This window comes from Maniola hyperantus, chromosome 17 (genome assembly GCF_902806685.2).
Source record: "Maniola hyperantus chromosome 17, iAphHyp1.2, whole genome shotgun sequence".
NCBI classification, from domain to species: Eukaryota; Metazoa; Arthropoda; class Insecta; order Lepidoptera; family Nymphalidae; genus Maniola; species Maniola hyperantus.
The window spans coordinates 10,321,557-10,341,231 of NC_048552.1; the positions used below are offsets into that span (position 1 = coordinate 10,321,557).

At 36.7% G+C, this 19,675-nt stretch overlaps 2 protein-coding genes across 48 annotated transcripts in view; both read left to right on the top strand.

Moving 5' to 3' along the window:
• LOC117990028 (tropomyosin-2) overlaps positions 1–17,950 on the top strand; it is a 43,888-nt gene extending 25,938 nt beyond the window's left edge. For 5 of the 47 annotated variants that reach the window (XM_069504152.1, XM_069504153.1, XM_069504142.1 and 2 more), the window contains 6 exons: positions 476–546; positions 5,822–5,897; positions 6,715–6,777; positions 7,590–7,652; positions 8,606–8,675; positions 11,366–12,251. In XM_069504152.1, coding sequence (XP_069360253.1) covers positions 476–546; positions 5,822–5,897; positions 6,715–6,777; positions 7,590–7,652; positions 8,606–8,675; positions 11,366–11,787 — 765 coding nt within the window. In that variant the 3' untranslated portion in view covers positions 11,788–12,251. Of the gene's footprint in view, positions 1–475; positions 547–1,200; positions 1,975–2,116; positions 2,188–5,821; positions 5,898–6,180; positions 6,244–6,714; positions 6,778–7,589; positions 7,653–8,605; positions 8,676–9,573; positions 10,850–11,365; positions 12,252–12,921; positions 13,197–14,959 lie in introns of those variants that run through there. The other 42 variants (XM_034977458.2, XM_034977457.2, XM_069504155.1 and 39 more) reach the window with 26 other exon arrangements.
• Positions 1–19,675, top strand: part of Tm2 (tropomyosin 2) — a 31,197-nt gene that overhangs the window by 1,647 nt on the left and 9,875 nt on the right. The window lies entirely within an intron of this gene.

A 19,675-nucleotide genomic window follows, 5' to 3' on the forward strand; every position in this document is an offset into this window, starting at 1 on the left:
ATATACTTTCAAGTTGTTCGTGTAGCATGTTATCATTGTTATATAGACTTCAGTTTTGATAAAGCGTTCTGGAATCGCTTTACGGAGTTATCGCACTCCGATAAGGTGTCCACATTATCCAGTTTCAAATTCATACATTAACACATTCCCTTGTCACGATGCGTAAATATAACATGTGGTGGACAGATGGTCTCAATAAAATTGTCCTAATTCCCCTGACATATGACCCTGCGTGGTGAAGGTAGTCTTAAAAGTCAGTCCGAAAACGGAAAAGTATCGTACACGACCGTACGTTTCTTTCCCTTATAAGGACCGACCGGTCCTTGCCTCGCATACGTCGTTACATAAGTGTTACTGCCATATATGAAGGGGCAGTTGCTTAAGAGTTCGACGAAGTACACAATAACGCTGACATTTTTACTTTGTGCACGTAGAAGGGATTTCGCAAGTTTCTCACACGGTATCATGTCTCCAGGTGGCTCGTAAGCTCGCCATGGTAGAGGCGGATCTGGAGCGCGCCGAGGAGCGCGCCGAGACTGGTGAATCGTAGGTTTCCATTGAATTAGCCGCGGGCTCCCGTCACACTCGATCTGTACTACTGATATGCCTAAAAACTTTTCTGATGAGTTGCGCTCAAGCGCGTTCAACTTCAAATACATTTTGTGCGGTGTATCAGGTAACATTGAGAGATTGCGGTGAGCTCGTGGATTCGTTTAGCAAGTTTTCGCCACAGTTTTTGCATGGTTGTTCATTTGCATTCTTAACATTGTTGCACCGTAACTCGTATTATCGACATCGATTCTAACATCGGCGGTCGCTGTTGTTTTTGCATGTCCATTTTAGGTCGCCTACGAGATGGAAGCCGAGGTGGTGACATTACATTTTATTTTTATTAGCATCAGCCATGATAATAACTCATAGGTGTTGTTTATTTACATTAATTTGACTTTTGATTTACGATTAATATTTAAGTTCAGGCCAGTGGCCCTTGCACCGCGGAGCGTGCTGCAAGCGCCACTCTCCTGTAAAGCTAAAACAAAACAAGGGTTGCCCCATCTCATGGATATTTCTCTAGCGATGTTAACTATCATGTCCGTGTCTCGACTAAATTTCTGTTCTTTAGTGTGTGTATCATCTTCGTGGCCGTAGGCTAGTCTGTGCCAGGAAATATGTGTGGTATAGGGCAATTTTCGTTTTCAGATATGCACCGCATTACACCAGAATTACTGGCCGTATGCGTGCCGCACATATGCAAGCGCACACATCACATAACGAATATAATAACGCACTAGATAGCACTTAGATATTATATGTTAATAAATATTACTGAAACTAAAATTTAAAGCTTAAATGTTTTGGGACAACCCTCGTTTATATTTTACTGAGTTCGGACTCCGCTCTCGACTACCCGCTTTGTGTGATTCTATTTTTTTTATTTTGTTGTTTTGTGTTGCTTTTGCGGATAATTTATAAGCAAGCGATGTCAAAAGAACCTAGTTTGAACATTAAAAAATTGTTCTTTGGCCTAACTTTCAGTCGGCAAACTTAGGAGTGCAACTCCAAAAAATCTTGATGGTCTTATCAACGAATAAGACCACGTTTTATTCACAAACTGGTTTAAAGAATAATTGAACCAGCGAGTATAATTAACCAATCCTTTCCCTCACTACCTTGCACCCTGTAATGCCTTATTAGCAATGATTTAGGGGTATGGGTCTTTGCCTCACAGATATAAAACTGCACAGTCACTCCATCAGATTACATTGCAGTGAAAGATATATTGGCATCGCAAATACTTATCCCTCTCCTATCAGAGAGAGGGCTTTGCTCAGCCTTTAAGTAGTTCTTAATTGGCTGTATTTGAAAAGGACAAACGAAGCAACCTAATTTTTGACATCGCGAAATATTATCCCTCTCTCCTATCAAAGAGTGAAGGCCTATGCCCAGCCGTTGGACATAAGGCTGTATTTAAAAGGAAATCACAAATCCAGTAGTCGTCCAGTAGTCACGCACTGCACCGTCAAAGCGTTGAGTCGAGAGCGGCGATGGACGAGCGTAGCGTAGTGTGTGTTGTGTGTGTGTGCGTGGGCGTGTACTAACGCTCGGCCGGCGCTAGGTGGCGCGCAAGCTCGTGCTGATGGAACAAGACCTCGAGCGGGCCGAGGAGCGCGCAGAGCAGAGCGAATGGTGAGTTTAGCGCATACAGTTAATATTGAGCTAGTTGCAAAGAGCGCCTGAGATTATTAACCTAACATGATCAGCATTACTGTCGAAGGTTCAAAAGTATTGACGAAACTAAGGTATTATAACTTGTGCATTGATAAAATCATGGCGCTACACGTGGCTACACTTGATTTACCGCGACATGCCCAGCAAACAAAATGAACATTGACGTGATTGATTGGTGAATGGCGAGTGCACGCGATTGGTTAATCAGTCAGCACTGGTGCACGTCATTAGTTGATAGTCGACCCTTGATTCGTGGATTCGCCAACTTTTGCGCTTAAGGTTCAACTTGTTTGCCGGGCATACAAGAATCATCTGCTTACGATTGGCACAATGACTCATATAAGCGGTGTAAGCACTCTATAGCTTGCTTATAGTTATTCTAGGATAGGATCTAATTATGGTCTATGTCATAAGTGGCGCCACAAAACTTGACAAGCAGGCGATTAGAGCAGACAATATTGTTTCCTTTTTACCACTTAGTCTGTCCTCAAACAGTTCGTGATTTGCCAGTAATTTAGTGGTTCAATAAGCCTATTTAATATTTTTTTTGACATTTAGTGCCGATTTCACCAACGTTGAATGACGTTTAACCGAAGAATAAATTGGGCGTGATGACAGTTTTTGTATTGAAAACCTGCCAAAATATCAAATTCACTCTCGGATTTGATATTTTGCAACTTAAACTTACGGATTTACGTTGGTGAAATCGAGGCATAGTAACTTTTAACGAGCTAAGTATATTATCGCTGCTAAGTATGGTATAACAGCTTCAGACTAGCGCGAGAATCCCTTTTGACTAGGAGTTCGTTGTTTTGTATAGCGAAAAACAGTAGGTATAGGATAAATACTCTTGCAGATTATGTTTTTTCGCTCCACGCACGACATCTTAGATTATGCAATGAAATTGATGGATCGCAAAACGCAGTCAACTTTTGTGGCGCTAAGTGCTAACTATAACGATTCCGTTTTCAATATGGCCGTCACTATAATATAATTATGTGAAGAGAAAAGAAATCTAAAATATTTTTTTCCTACTGAATCATAACGCACATCGCATAGAAAAAAAATCCTTTAATTTTTAATCAAGTTTTAGCCTAGATGAAAATTTTGTTTTAATGAATATTTTATTTTAGAAACAAAAGAGCAAATATAATAATTATTTACATAATAATTTTATCTTTATGCTCTCCGATCTATTTAAAGAACATTCGAAAATATTTAAATATGATAGGTAATTCCCACTATGTCTTTATCATAAACGGAACAAAGTATAGGGATGTACTTTGCGTCCTCGGTGAGACAAGTATCGATGTTTTATTGTCGATAGTACATTGAAATTATAAATCATGATGTTCAACAAACACGATTGTGTCGATTATATAGACGGCCGTATTGTAAATGGATAGATTTAACGATTTAACAAAAATCACAAACGACAACATCTTTATAAAATTAAAAAACTGCATTTAAAGCGAAAGTACACTAGCTTATTCCAACAACTTCGTCCGCGTGGACTACACACATTTTAAACCCCTCTTTTACCTCTTTAGGGGTTGAGTTTCAAAAATCCTTTCTTAGAGGATCCGTCCAGTAACTTGAGCTGTGCGTTGATAGAGCAATAAGTCAGTCAGTCAGTCAGCTTTTCCTTTTATATAATACTAGCTTATACTCTCCATTTCCCCCGCGTGGACTGCACAAATTTCAAACCCCTATTTTACCCGCTTAGGGTTTGAATTTCAAAAATCCTTTCTTAGCGGATGCCTACGTCATAATAGCTATCTGCATGCCAAATTTCAGCCCGATCCGTCCAGTAGTTTTAGCTGTGCGTTGATAGATCAGTCAGTCGGTCAGTCAATCACTTTTTCCTTTTATTATATGTTTAGATATAGATAATATGAAAGGCAATATCAGTAAAGAAGAAACCCAAGATTTGGTAGCATTTTTTTTGCATAATATGCCGGTAAACCTGTTTGTATTTTATGCGAAGTCATACTTTATAAATTCCATTTCGGGCGTTGATACTAAATTGATATCTTAACGTGATATTAGGTATACACTGCATCAACATTTAGCATCATCAGGGATGCAGGCAATAGTTATCGATAAAAAATGTAAAATAATAAATTGTAAATCTAAAATATTAAGCAACTGATTCATTGACATTGAATTGATCCAAAGTTAGAAAACCCTAACTCGAACAACCCATTTTGATTTTATTGACGGTCAAAGTTTAACGATAACCATAAATTGACTTTAACTGCCTGTACAATAGTGAATAAAACACAAAAATGTTTAATCCGCAATAAAGACGTGTTACTTCGTAATTGGATTGATATACATAAGTAGAACTTACTGTCTAGCGAAAAGAATAACTTAAATAACGGATAAGAAGCCCTATTATGCGCAAATTACAACGAATTATGTAAAATGACTACACAACGGTGGAATTTCATTATTCTGTGAAACAGAATACGTTTGATAAATGACAATTAATAAAAAACAAAGAGTATCGTATACTTACTTTTTTTTCTTAGTCTATATCCATTATTCGTACTAATATTTTAAATGCAAAAGTGTGTCTGTCTGTCTGCTAACCTTTCACGGCCTATCCGTTATATATAGCTTGCATACCGAGGAAGGACATAGGCTACTTTATGTCCCGGAAAACCAAAGAGTTCCCACGGGATTAAAAAAAAACCTAAATCCACGCGGACGAAGTCGCGCGCATCATCTAGTAATAATATACTTAAGTCATGGTTTACTTGTTTATATTAAAATTTTCTATCAATTGATGGTACTAACAAAATCTATTACTAAGCTATGTCACAAAGCTAAGTGTCGACTGCAACTTGCAGGAGTCAGCTGTGATTGGCATATCAATGTGATTTTTGTAGAAATTGACTTGCTGTTTACAAGTGTGTGCAAGTGACTTACTTCTGAAAGTTTTAATGCTAGTGGACACTTGTCCTTAGATTTCTGCACAAAAAAGTTGTCGTTTGTGGTCTATATAATATTAAATACAAGCTGGAAAAATAGAACAATATTTTCCAGAATGTATGGTACAGATCTTTTTAATTTCATATACCTACCTGATAATTCTACTTTTTTATTTAAGCATGAATCTGTTAACATTTACAAAAAAATATTCACGTAACAAAACTGTCAACCATAATATAAGCATAACCAGCATGAGCTTTATAACTACCACAGAGAAACACACTATTGAATTTTTTGTCTAAATTGACAAGTATTTGGGTCAGGTTCATTACTTTAATGACGGACACTTTAAACTATTGACTCCTTTGTTTTCATTCCTCATTCATTAATATTTGAAAAAAATAACCATATTAAAGTCCTAAGTCAAGGTAGATTTTTTTAGTCCATTACAAGTTAGTCCATGACTGAAATCTCACCTGATGGTAAGTGTTAATGCAGTCTAAGATGGAAGTGGGCTAACTTAGAAGGGGTATGGCAGTTTTTAATAAACCAATACCCCAGATTTTTTAATTAAAATAATAACACGATACATTTCGAAACCTACTATTGAAATTTATAACAGATTAAATTTATTTGTCTCTTCTGTTCATTTCAGCAAAATCGTCGAGCTTGAAGAAGAGCTCCGCGTGGTCGGTAACAACCTGAAATCCCTAGAAGTCTCCGAGGAAAAGGTAAATATACAAACTAACACCGTATTGTTGTTTCCATAAGAGCTAGTTTCAAATATTGATTCAGCTAGGAATCTATGCTAATGACCATAAAATAAAATAGTTGAATAATTGATTGAAGTTAAAGTGAAACTTGATTATGATGCACCAACCAGATAGGTATTCGAGGTATTTAATGTCTGCTACGTTATGAACAATAACGTCTAATCTTATGTAGGTACTACCGTAGAAACTGTAGGATGACAGAATGAGTACTAAAGTAATTAATGAGTACCATTCCTAACAGGCCAACCAACGTGAAGAGGAGTACAAAAATCAGATCAAAACCCTCACAACCCGCCTAAAGGAGGTGTGATGCGAACGAGATCGGTTCATTTGTGCGAGTGTTTTGTACGCTTGCCTAACTGCATTATGCCGCACACTCCCTCTAGTGTACTGTTCATGCTCAATTAATCATAAAAAACAGCTCTCCGAGTCAGTACATTTCGAAACGCAACCTAATTCCAAATATTTTTGATAACCTGTAATTTTCAATGGTTATCAAAGCCACAGCCGAAACCTTTTGTGATATATTGAGCGTGAAACGTAGTGCGAGTATAACCATTTTCTATTTTATTTCTTCGATTTCGTACTCTTAGTTGTTGTGTACGTTTTCCTTTAACAGTTATGTTGTTTTAGTTTTTTCCTAATAATCTTCGTACTGGTATCGGACAGTGTTGCTGTTGTAAATTAAACTATACTGTGGCACTGTATGATACTGCATGGAGTTTCGTTTTCGCTGTTTTATTTGTGTAAATTCGTTAACAAAAAATAATCGCAGGCGACACAAAGGGAAGAAACTTACGAGGGTCAGGTGAAACTGCTCGACGCGCAGCTCAAAGAGGTAACGGCGGCTGCAGCGAAGGAATCTTTAGATATATCTGGTTGTGGTTGTAGTGTTGAACCACGCTCATTGCCAATCTGTGTTTCATGAAATAGCCCCTCTTTGTCCTTGTTTCTTAAGATCTCCGTATCCATCCGTGCTAACAAGGTGAGAAGGGCTAATTCAATGGTGTAGGTTTGTGTAGTCCAGTGGCTGACAGCGGTTGGTGCTTCATCTATGTATCTTCATATTATTATTTTAGAGGTTATCATTATTTTACTTTTACCTGTGAATAATTTTATTCCTGTATTTATTATTTATGTATATCACTTGCGCCTGTTTTGTGATTGTACGCTTTTGGTTTCTTATTTATTACGCAGTCTAGTAAAGCTTTATCTTCTTGTATGTTACCATTTTGTATTATTTGAATCTTTATACTTTTTTTTTGAGGATTATTCCTTCTTCCTTCTATCATTTTAGTATTTTCCTGAATTGCATATTCATATATTATAATTAATTACATAATTTCTTTTTATTTCGGGATATCTTTTGACTTTGGGATATTTACTTGAACTTTTTCTATAAAAGGGTCAAATCATGCTTCAATCGTTTTGTCTATGTCGAATCCTTCTTAATAATTCGATATTATGATGGAATACTCTCTTTCTATCACTACTTATTATCACATCATTTTCAACTCTATCTTCGTTTGCCTATTTGCCAGGCTTGGTCCAAGAATCATTTAAAATAAAGATTATAAGTCCATGGCGTACAGTCACAATACGGGCGCTAGCATGCCGGTGGCTTGCTAAGTAATTAGTATGTGTGGCTAGGCGATGGCGTCCCGTGATCACGTCGAGGATAAGATACACAGCCTCTCGCAGAAACTGACGCAAGTAAGTCTCTGTACTGGCGGTAGCTTTGGTCTCGGCAACACATTGAACAGATAAAACTGTTTATAGTAAGATATTAATTACATTTACAAAAGTTTATCACTGATTATTACTTTTACCTGTAAACACTGAGATCCTCATTATCGTAGGGCTTTCGAATGATAGTAAAATAAATACAATAGGTACCTACCTATATACTTTTTGAAATTCTTGCACTTAATATTTTGTTGTATATAGGTATCATCGAAAAATCATTTATTAGATTATATTTATATTCATTCATTCATATGTGGGTACTTATATGAAAAAATTACTATGTAAGTACTTTTATAATTTTGGTTTAAAAAAATAAAATATAATTGAAACACATTCGATCTGACATTTATAAATGCATCATTAATTTTTTTTAAACAGTATAAGAGACCAAAGCTACTTGCCGTATTTCTTTGTACATAACATTATTTTCATATTTATCTACATTTTTTGTTATAAGGGGTAAAATTGTATATCGTGTTAAATTATAGCCGCAGTTCGGCACTTAGCTGCTTTTGGTAAAGGTAATTTGCATGATGTGTGGCGCTTGAGTTGTAGTTTTAAATGTTTTTTTTGTGAATTTAACTAATTCCAATTTTTTAAAGTGTTAAACGTAAATAAATTTTATTGGTATTTTGATTAATTGAAGTAATTTAACGTAAAAATAGAAATATCTTGCATGAAATTTTTATATCAATAAAAATAGCCTCTTTTCTGTTTTGTTTTATGTTATTTAAGTACAGTTAAAGTAACATATTCTTTATTATACACTGTATTATACACTGTAGTAGTTAATGCGTCATAGCGAATACAGTAATTATTACAGTTCATAGTTTTCGATAAATTTAGCATTTGAAAAAATATCAGAAAAAAGGCTATTTATTATAAGGTCATGTATTAATTCATTTCTCAAATGTTTACAGGCTGAAGCTCGCGCTGAATTCGCTGAGCGCTCTGTGCAAAAACTCCAGAAGGAGGTCGACAGGCTTGAAGGTAATATTTATTTCATTACACTACGAAAAATTTATAGTAGGAATTTCGTAAAAAAATCTATAATTAGACTTAGGCAATTGTTAAAAAGTTAAATCTGGATATTGAGTTTCAAGATTCTACAGGTAGAACAAGTATATTATCGAGTACAGCAGTCGGATAAGTTGAATTTCAAATTACCTCTGAAGTCAAGTTGCAAAAACGTTAATGTTTGATAAATAACCAAAGCTTTGGATATAAACGCACTTAAACCATCTCAGCCATCATTTGAGCTGTGTTTTTGAGTTACAAAGCTGTACTATAGAGTTTAAAGCTTCTTTATTTTTCATTTCGCTATAATTCTAGCTTGATACTTTCTTAATTTCACAGTAACATTTAGTTTTTAATTTATTTAATACGCAACTGAGAAAATAAATTGGCGAAAAATGTATTGCAAAGTTATAGATATATTCACAGTTGTGTAGGATATTATTTGTTAGCATGGAGTTTAAATGTTTCCTGCTAGACTGCTCGAATTGTCGTCGTAGTTTTTCGATTTATTTTGACTTCTGCATGGTTTTATTTAAATGTTGTTTTTTGCCCTAACCGCCTGGTTCGAATATTCTCGATGTCCTTGAAGTAAATGCATTATCATTAACAAATAATGATATCATTGTTTGTTTTTTTCTTATTTAAGTAAGAAGATGGTTAAAATCATTTATTTTAGCCAAGAATGGAATTTATTAGACAAGTGAATTAAATCTCTATTTTGATAACACAAATTAAAAGTGTATTTGTAGTATAAAAATTAAATAATCTATAACTTTAGAAATAAAAAATTGTTTTGTTTTCAAACATCGAGAATATTCGTTTCATGTATAGTGGTGTGTGTGACTTACCGTGGCCGCGTCCGATCTTGCAGACGATCTGGTGGCCGAGCGCGAAAAGAGCAAAGTTCTGCAGGAGGAAATGGAGGCCACGCTCCACGACATCCAGAATATGTGAACATTCCCCCTCTAACCCGCCCGACTCACTTCACCCATTTATCGATATCGAGGAACGAATACGCACCTCACTAGCCGGCTCTCGAAATGACGTATGTCACTTTTGACACCCGACAGGCGGCCATTGCGAAAGCGTATTTTTACTCTTATGATGAGACGCGGGCTTTTTGAGCCGGAATTACTGAACTCTCGTGTTATTTATTGATTTTTTTACTTTTGATTTTTTCCTTATTTTACTTTTGATAACATGATTTTTTTATGATAAGGACTAGTTAATTCGCAAGTGAGGCGGGCGGGTGACTAGATGTTACTAGAGTGTAAAGTATTGCCAGCCGCTTTTATGTAACGTCAAGATCGAGTGTTCGCTACGACACCACTGCCATGTGCAATTTATTTAATTTCGTACCTTCACAGTTTACTAATTTTTTGTCCCGTATTAAGTGTAATTCCTCATTTCGTCATAGTCATTTGTAAAAACGCGACCGTAGTTGAATCGTGCTGATGTACCTACGCTAATATTTAAATTATTGTTAAGATATTTCGACATTCCATAAATGGGACCAAAACGAGTCGTAAATACTCTTTTCTAAATTGATAGTTTTTATAAAAGACAATATTAACATAGGAACAACATTCCTAACGATAGCTAATAGCTTGCTAAGCGATTCCGATGAACATAATATTTTAGTTTTATTGGGGAGTGCACTGTCTGCGATTTATTATGAACTTTTTATTTACTTAATGCTAGGAAAGAGATTAGTTATTTTTATTTAATGAGTGATGGTAACACGTAAAATAATGATATTTATGAGAATATGCTTGATTTATGATATGAAGTATTTGATATTCTATATGGTTTCGAGAATGTTTCTTTTTCTTGTGTCATAGTTTCCGTTGTTATTTATTAAAATTAATCTATGAATAATGACAGATAATTACTAGATGTAGAACACGTTACATTAGCTATACCGAAATGCAAACAAGCTGGCAATTGCTTAGAGCTTTGCGTTTCTGAGATGACTCCTTATGAAGAATACAGATTTTGAAAATGTAATTTACAATAATCGACCTAGGGTAATCCGTCTTTTTTGAAATGTTATTGATTAATAAAAAGATAGATAAGTTCGTGAGAAGTAAATAATGATTTTAAGAGTATTCTAACACAAGTGTTTATAAATATATTACTATTTTTAACCCTTGTCTTTTTTTTACTAATCCGTCTGAATCCTTCACCCTTAAAACTAATTATTCCACCAGCTATATTACAAACTATACCTACACAAATTTCATAAAATAATAACAATTTAATAAAGTTCATCAAAAGTTTCATTAAAAAAAAATTGTATTTCAAAAAAACTAGACAATCATTCAAAATTGTAAATATCATTGGATGAATCAAGCACGGGTCATGATAGTACCTCCATGGTTGTAACCAGTACCCAACTCAATACAGTGCTAACGCATGCTCCTGCCGAGAGGCTAAAGTATTCTTTGGGCCACGGAGAAACTCCTTCGATTCCAAATCGTTATTCGATATAGCGAAGCATGGAAGGAACCAATGAACCTTTTCCGAAGCATGGAATGAACGCATGGTCCACGTGCTCACTCGGACCGCCCCGGAAGACACCCGAAACCCCAGTAGAGAAGTAGCCAGGCATAGACGTTAACGCATGACACTGTGAGGCGAGCTGACGGTCGTGGCTTCTGCAGATGACCTGATCAACGAAAAGGAGAGGTTCAATGACATCGGCGAAGACATCGACGACACGGTCGTGGAACTCATCCCGGGCGTCGACCCGACGGAGAAGCAAATAGAGAAGGCCAAGCGGCGGCTCGAGGCGAAGAAGAACGCTCCGCCGCCGCCGCCACCCAAGGAGCCCAGCCCCCCGCCGCCGCCACCCGCGGAACCCACTCCCGCTCCCCCGCCCCCGCCGGCGGAGCCCACCCCTGCTCCCGCGGAGCCCGCTCCCCCCGCCGAGGCTCCCCCGGCCGAAGCTCCTCAGGCCGAGGCACCCCCTGCAGAGGCTCCCCCTGCAGAGGCTCCCCCTGCAGAGGCACCCCCTGCAGAGGCTCCCCCTGCAGACGCACCCCCAGCAGAAGCTGCCCCAGCTGAACCTGCTCCCGCTGAATAATTTCGTTTCCAACTTACGATATCTTGCCCATTTCCCCAGCTTCTAACCCTCTAACATGTCATACCGAATTATATAGTAAAGGGAAATATTTTTCTTCTGTAAAAATAAATCGCAAAAATCTTAGCTGGTGGAATAGCGTTTAATTGCTCCCACTTTTAGTGACTCGAAACGCATGCGTGTTTTTAACGGACTAATACGAGTGAGGCAACTGACCGGGCCGGCCTTCGCAGACGATCTGATCGCTGGCAAGGAGCTATTCCAAAATATCGGCGTGGAGCTGGACGTGGCCTTTAAGGAGCTGGGCATCTCGACGGCCGTGACGGGTGGCTGCGACCGCTGCCCGCGCTGCCACTGACCGCCGGCGCCGTATAACGCTTATCGTCTTACGCTTTCCATGTGCATTTAATACGGACCAGTAAAAATATCCCATCACATCTATATTCTTTCATATTACCCCAAAACAACTCGGTAGTCAATGCTTTCTGCATGAATTTGAAAGTGTCGCCGATGCGATTTTAAAAGCAAAACTTAGGGCTTGATAAAGCGAAATCCGACGCATGGCTTCGGAATAACCAGGATGGCAACATGTAAGCATTTTTTAAATACTTTATAATATTAGTAACATTACCTACACAACATCTTGACGCTAAACCTAATTTTATGCTTCCAAACTTGACTTGTAAGAGTATATTTATGAGAAACGAATAATTTATATTGAAAATTTGTAATGATTAATAAAACAACATGGTTTTACATATTATTTCCAAATTATAATACTAATTACTAGACTTAAATTCTGAAGACATAAGCCAGAAGAACTACCTCTATCTACTATACCAATGATTACCTAACAATGAATATTATGTAACACAATACCTAAGTGATTTAGATTTGCCTGTTAGGATTTATTCGTAGGTTCGAATCCTACAGTTTCCGTAAAGTTTGACATTATTTGCTCTAACTTACTTACATTCGTAATCCCACTGATGCATTTTATGTACTGGTACAAGAAAGTACAGTCTTTATTGATTTTAAAAGTTACTCATCATTGGTTTAGATTAGAATTAGAATCATCATTGGAACTTATACTTGGGGTAATTTTTGGAGTTGCATTAATTTGTTGTAAATGTCCAGACGAGCTCGTCGCCGAGAAGGAGAAATACAAGGACATCGGTGATGACCTGGACACCGCCTTTGTCGAGCTCATCCTCAAGGAATAACCTGGACCTTTGGGCTTGGTGCCTTGGGCCCGTGGTGCGCCGGCGTTTCCACCAGCCCGCGATCGCTATATGTATAGACGTATTTTAATTTATATTTTACACTCCTAATTTAAAGTATTACATCTACTTTTAATGGTGGTATTTATTTTCAATTTTAATTTAAAATAAAAATAATTTATTATTTTAAAATGCTTTTGTATTATTTGAAACCCTTTACTTGAGGCGCCATCTCCACGGACGAGAGAATCGCGGCGATAGTATCGCCGTGTGACAAAATTCGATACAAACTAAATGGGCCCGTCTCGTATCGAAAAATTGTATCGTTTGTTACACGGCGAGACTATCGCCGCGATTCTCTCGTCCGTAGAGATGTTGATACAGTTACAAAAGTTGATTTTTGATTAAAAAGTTTTTATAAGTTACTATAATTTGAGATAGCTTTTGTGACGTATATTGCACTTATGTATTTCTTTATGTAGCGAAACCAATAATTAATCTATGTGGTAAGTTAATTGACTTAGATGCTTCATTTCTTATGCTTTTGCACTCGAAGCTATTTAAACTTGCTGCCGAGATTTTGCTAGAAGCTAGAAACAAGTAGGTAAGTAGCAAGTTTAGTTGCATAGTAAGAAATAGTAACGCATGTATTCACATACTAGTCATACTTAGAGACTAGACCGTAATGTGCGATTGCTGTAGTTAATTTTCATTTTGATGAAGATTGATATTTATAATTTAAACAATGGTATTGAAAATAGTATTAAAATACTAAAATACAGGTTTTATTGCTATTTTTAAAAGGTAAGTAACATTCAAAGTAATGATGGAATTTAAAATGGAACGTCGCTTTAGATTGTAGAAAAAGGATTTTTTGTGAAATTTCTACACAAAAGCTGGGAAGACATTCCGCACTCTTTTAAAGATCATTCGAAAAAACGCAGGAGTCATCGCCTAAAATAAAGGAACGAGCGAAAAAGTATTTGATTTTTATAAGTAAAAATCGAAGTATACATAATATCCTATCCTTTAACATTTCTAACGATTTCCTAAAATCTACCTATATCTACTGCAAGCAACTCTAACTGCTAATAAGCAACAATAACCGTTTTTTGCAAATAATAAATTCCGTTATTTTTGTTTTTACATAAATTTAAGTAGGTATAATGACTCTGTTTTGCCTAGATTTATCAGATGGGGGTATTTTCCAAAGTGTCCTTGCGGTGTCTTTTTCCTCAGGCGCGAGAACTCTTTTTGAATTTATGAATAATAATAAAAAGTAGGTAGGTATAGCAAGAAAACCATGGTTCACGTCGCATCATAAAAACATCCTTGCTACAGGAAAATAATACGAGTACATCTGCTGTACAATTGATGAATTTTCTACTGTTACTGTTTGGAAATTTTTTTAAATATTTTGGAGTTTTAGCTTCTACAACAATAACTAATAACATAGGTACCTATCTTATTAAATACTTAGTTGTATCTTATCTCCGGTAACCGACAAACAAGTTGATCAATGCGCCGTAGTCGATCTTTTAGGTCTCTTTTCAGTGTCGGATTTGCAGTGTTGACCGCCCTAGGCCTAAGGCTCCTCGGTACCAGCCGCCCCTTTCTCAGCACCCATCATAGCATTTAGACTACATACTTTATTGCCAACTTTTATCATAACATCAGTGAATTTTTGTCACGAATAGCCGCCCCTAATATCTGGCCGCCCTAGGGCAAATCCGCCACTGTCTCTTTGACGGACCATGAGGGGATATCTACCCCGCAGGACCACACGATTGGTTTATTATTATACCCTTGTTTGACCGAACACCGCTTTTTGCTCAAGTTGTTTTTCGGTTACTGTATCAATTCCTAATCGTCCTATCCTTTTCGACTGTCACTCACTAATATTTCTAGTTTTTACTAACACATTTTGTACTAACGTTCACCTAACATTTTAACAGATGAAGTCATCGAAGAAAGAAGTAAATACAAAGTTATCGTGGATGAAGTCGACCAGACATTTGCCGATCTTTCAGGTTATTAAACATAAGGAGAGCGTAGATAATGTCCGCCATCTTGAAAAACTGTAATGGGGGGAAACTGCTTGGCCTGCCATCTTGAAAACTATGAAATGCGGGAAAATTGCGTTTGTATAATTTGCGCAGTGCACATGACGATTGTTATAAATGGATTTGCTGTCTATGATTTCTAACTAAGTAAGAAGGCACCGCACCATACGTTACTAAACGTTATGTTTGTAAGCAAAAAAAGTAATATTTACGTAGGCTGTACCTACTTAATCATACGTAGGTAGGTACAGTACGTACCTACTTGTTTTTCATATGAATGATTTCGTTGCAAAAGCAAATGGCAAGCAATGTAATTAATAAAAATCTTGATCGAAATAGTTGTGTGCCTTGAAAGCTTGAGAATGAAATCGGTTGAAATTGTATGTTAAGTATCAACCCAAAACTAGGTACCTAGTTAAAGAAAAGTATACATCAGAATAAAAGGCTGTACCTATAGTTTCTAATGTTCGCCTAATTTTTGTGTCGATTTACTAGTCTTAAAGATTAGTAGGTAAAGAATGAAAGCTTATTTACGCTTTCGCCCAAGGAAGCTTTTCATATAAAACTAAATGTGTGATTGACAAAGTTGTGCAAAAAATAAAAAAGATATTTAATTAAAAAAATATTGTATAAGAAAATTGACTATTGTGTATTTTTTTTTTCATAAACACTGCCATTTTTGAATTTTATGAATTGCTATACAACTGCACTGATCTCTGACATAGTTCTGATTAATAATAATTATTATTATCCACCTTAATTTAAGAATAAGTACGCGTAACTATGTTTAATAATTATCTACACTACAGTATTCAAATGAATATAAAAACATGATTTAGGTTTATTTGTAGTTCATACTAAACTTACGTTAAGATAAACTTTGTATCAATCGTTTGAAAATGTAAAACTTACTAAAAATAGATTTTCTACATCATTTTATAGAGACGAGAAATAAACAACTGTATCAAAACATTGCTGGTTATTATTTAATTGTCTTCAGTTCCAAACGGAAGCTATGCTGATTGTAATCACATTCCGCGATTAGCCCCTGACTAGGCTCTCTTAGAATCTAAGTAGTATTTATAGATCATGAGTCAGAGTACCTACGTCATCTCTTGTAAGTAGGTACTTCATAATAAGTTTATTATTTTTGATAAGTAAGCCATATCAGAATTTTTAGATAACTATTACATAAATTAATTAATTACTTTTGGAGACCTTGGTCCTTGATCTCATTATAACTCTCCTTTGTATTCAAACTATAAGGGTTGAAGGTAGGAAGGTTTGGGTATATTTACTTGCCACATGCATTGTTGTACAGAATAACAATCGTGTTTTTTCTATACGCTACAAGTTGCTACAAAAATGTGTGTTTGTACCTAGTTTTTCTTTATTCATCTCGTAAGTATTATTGGAACGAGTTTATTAGGGTTGTTCCCGTTGAGTCACACTCCCGTGAGTAGCACTGGGACTCGACGGGGAAAAATCCTCTTGAGTCACACTTTGACTCAACATTTTATTTTCCTGTTGAGTCACACCCACATTGCGTGTGTAACAAGTTTTGACTGAAGTGTGTCCTTGAGCCACACTGTGATATAAGGCCACTTTATTTTAACCGACTTCCAAAAAGGGAGTGGTTTTCAATTCGGCCTACGTACACTAATGATTTATTACATAAAAAATATACGGGCCGAATTGAGAAACCACCTTTGTTTTGGAAGTCTGTTAAAAATAAAGTGAAAAGTCAGGAAAATAAAATTCCTAGTGTGACTCAAGAGTAATTTTTTCCCGTTGAGTTACAGTGTTATGAACGGAAGTGTGACTCAACGGGAATAAGGGATGGTGCATGGTATGCATATTAGACCATGCAAGAGACCAGATATCCGGGAAAATAAACGCACGTAATCGGAGTCACGAATTGGAATTATATAAAGAAAGACATAATTCACATTAGACCGTGTCGGGCACCATATTTGTAAAAACCTGACTGTCACTTTCACGTTGTCACTTCGTGATGTTTCGAAAATGCACAGGGGCTCAGTAAATATTAATCGATGTCTCAGTCATGACGAAACGTGAGGTATTTAACTATCCGAAATTAACGTGCTGAATTTCCCTAAAAATAGCGAAGCATATTATTCGTAAACAGACCGAAGTATCAGTACGACACATTTAGTATTTACAAAGCTACTTGGGCGGATAACACGTCGAATATTTACTAATATGCCACACAAAAGCCGTGTGCAAGTTTTTTCAACAACCGTACCTACAATCCGTAACTTATAAGTCGTATCTGACACAATCTAATATGAATCATCCCTAAAAGCTTCTCGGGTTTTGGTAACTGGTATTGGCTCCAATCTACTGCCTAGTAACACATATCTCTCCATACTTACTGATATTTTAAATGAAAGTGTGTCTGTCTGTCTGTCTGCTAGCTTTTCACGGTCTAACAGTCAAACCGATTTTGATGAAATTTGCTTCAGAGTTAGCTTACATTCCGGGGAAGGACATAGGCATCTTTTTATCCCAGAAAATCAAAGTTTCCACGGGATTTTTATAAACCTAAGTCTGCGCGGACGAAGTCGCGAGCATCATCTAGTAACATAAAACTTTTAATGATACGAAATAAGTAAGTATTTTCCTTATGATACAGTTGTTTAATCCGTATATCAAGCTTGTCAAATTAAATATAAGTGAGAACTGCGTGAGACTATGTATTTTATATGTATAAAAATTCTACTCTTATAGCAATGTATGACTCCTTTAATTTCTCTACGTTAAGCTTTTATATCTATGAGGTGTGTTAACTGTTAACAGCTTAAATGACTGTTAAATTCTTGAATTCATCCTGATAATATACGTTTTCACAAAATGACTAAAGGTGTTTTATTGAACAATCCTATCGGACTCATGATAATTAAGCCTTAAATATGTAGGTATAATACATACATTACATAAAGTTTTTTTTAAATCTAATATTTTTAAGGGGCTTTTATAGGTGACCTATATGCCAGCACCATCGCTTCACACTTATAATAAAAATAATATAACAATTTGAGAATAAAAGTAAAAGTTATTCTGAAATCGTAGCGCTTACGTAGCAACTCTCTACGAACCCTGTAGACTGCAGAGGGTGATGACGTCATCGCATTTACTGACAAATTTAGCCTGTGACGTCGGCGCCGGACCGTACTGTACAATTACATACCATACATCACTACAATAATGAAACTATTACTAGTTCTTACATTATAATATTATGAGCTGTTAACTCAAAAATCTCTGGCGTAGTGTTTTGAACTTATAAGTCCCGGGTTCGATTCCCGGGTAGATCGATTTGGGAATGTATCTACAATACTTCATTTCCAAGGTTTGGTTTGTGGGTGGCTTCGGGTTACTAGGCGATTTAGCGTTCTGGCACGGATGTCGCATAGAAACCGTGAAGGGGTATGGATTTGATAAAAATTACCATACCTCTTTCAGACGTTAACTCGATCACTTCTATCTTAGACTAATCATCACTCACCATCAGGATTTCGGTGCTCTTACCATTATTTTGAATGACATGTTTGCTATCCGAAAACTGATAATTTAGATAGATAGATGATACCTAGAAATTCTTTATTGCGCACAAAATATTTGACAAACATGGCAAAAAACAAATATACTAAAAACTAAAACAATTGTATGCAAAGGTGGCCTTATTGCTCAGAGCAATATCTACCAGGCAACCTTTGGTGAAAGGAGAAACTAGGTGTGTTGGATAGTACTTACACGCAATACAGAGAAACATATAGGTATAGGAAATAGGCTTATGATAGGTATAGGAAATACCTAAATCATCAGTTTTACGATAACTTGAGCAAACCGAATCTCGGGAGAAATTCAGATTCAACAAAACTCGAACGGTAGCAATATAATGGGGTCCTAAGCTCGTATAATGATATAGGTATTTCATTCTAAATACTATCTGTCCCGGCTTTACTCACGTGTGTAGTCGACGTTAGCCCGACTAGTTTCGAACCCATACGGGGTCCTTTTTCAAGGGAGTCCGTTCGCGCACCACGGAAATCACTCACGGTGGTTTAAACGCTAATATAGGTATTTGTTCAGCTGCGGAAAATTTTAGAAGAATCATCATCATCCAACGGACGTCCACTGCTGGACATGTCTCTTATAGGGACTTTCACACGTCACGCCACGCCAGAATCCAGCGGCTCCCTGCGACTCACCTCCGTTATCCGATGTTGGGAGGTCTTTCAACGCTGCGCTTTCCGGTGCGAGGTCGACATTCCAGCACCTTTGAACACCAACGTCTATCGGTTTTTCGAGCTATGTGCCATGCTCATTGCCACTAAGAAGAATGCTTGTTAAGATATAGACGCGCTGTAAGAATTTTCTATCATCACCATCAACCGATTATGATGATGATAGAACTACTGAGCACGGGTTTCCTCTCAGAATGAGAAGGGTGTGGTCATAGTCCACCACGCTGGCTAAGTGCGGATTGGCAGACTGCAGACACCTTTGAGAAAATTATGGATGTTAAACAATGTTTAAATCCTCTAATCCATAATTAAGTGGACTTAAAGCAGTAATAGCTTA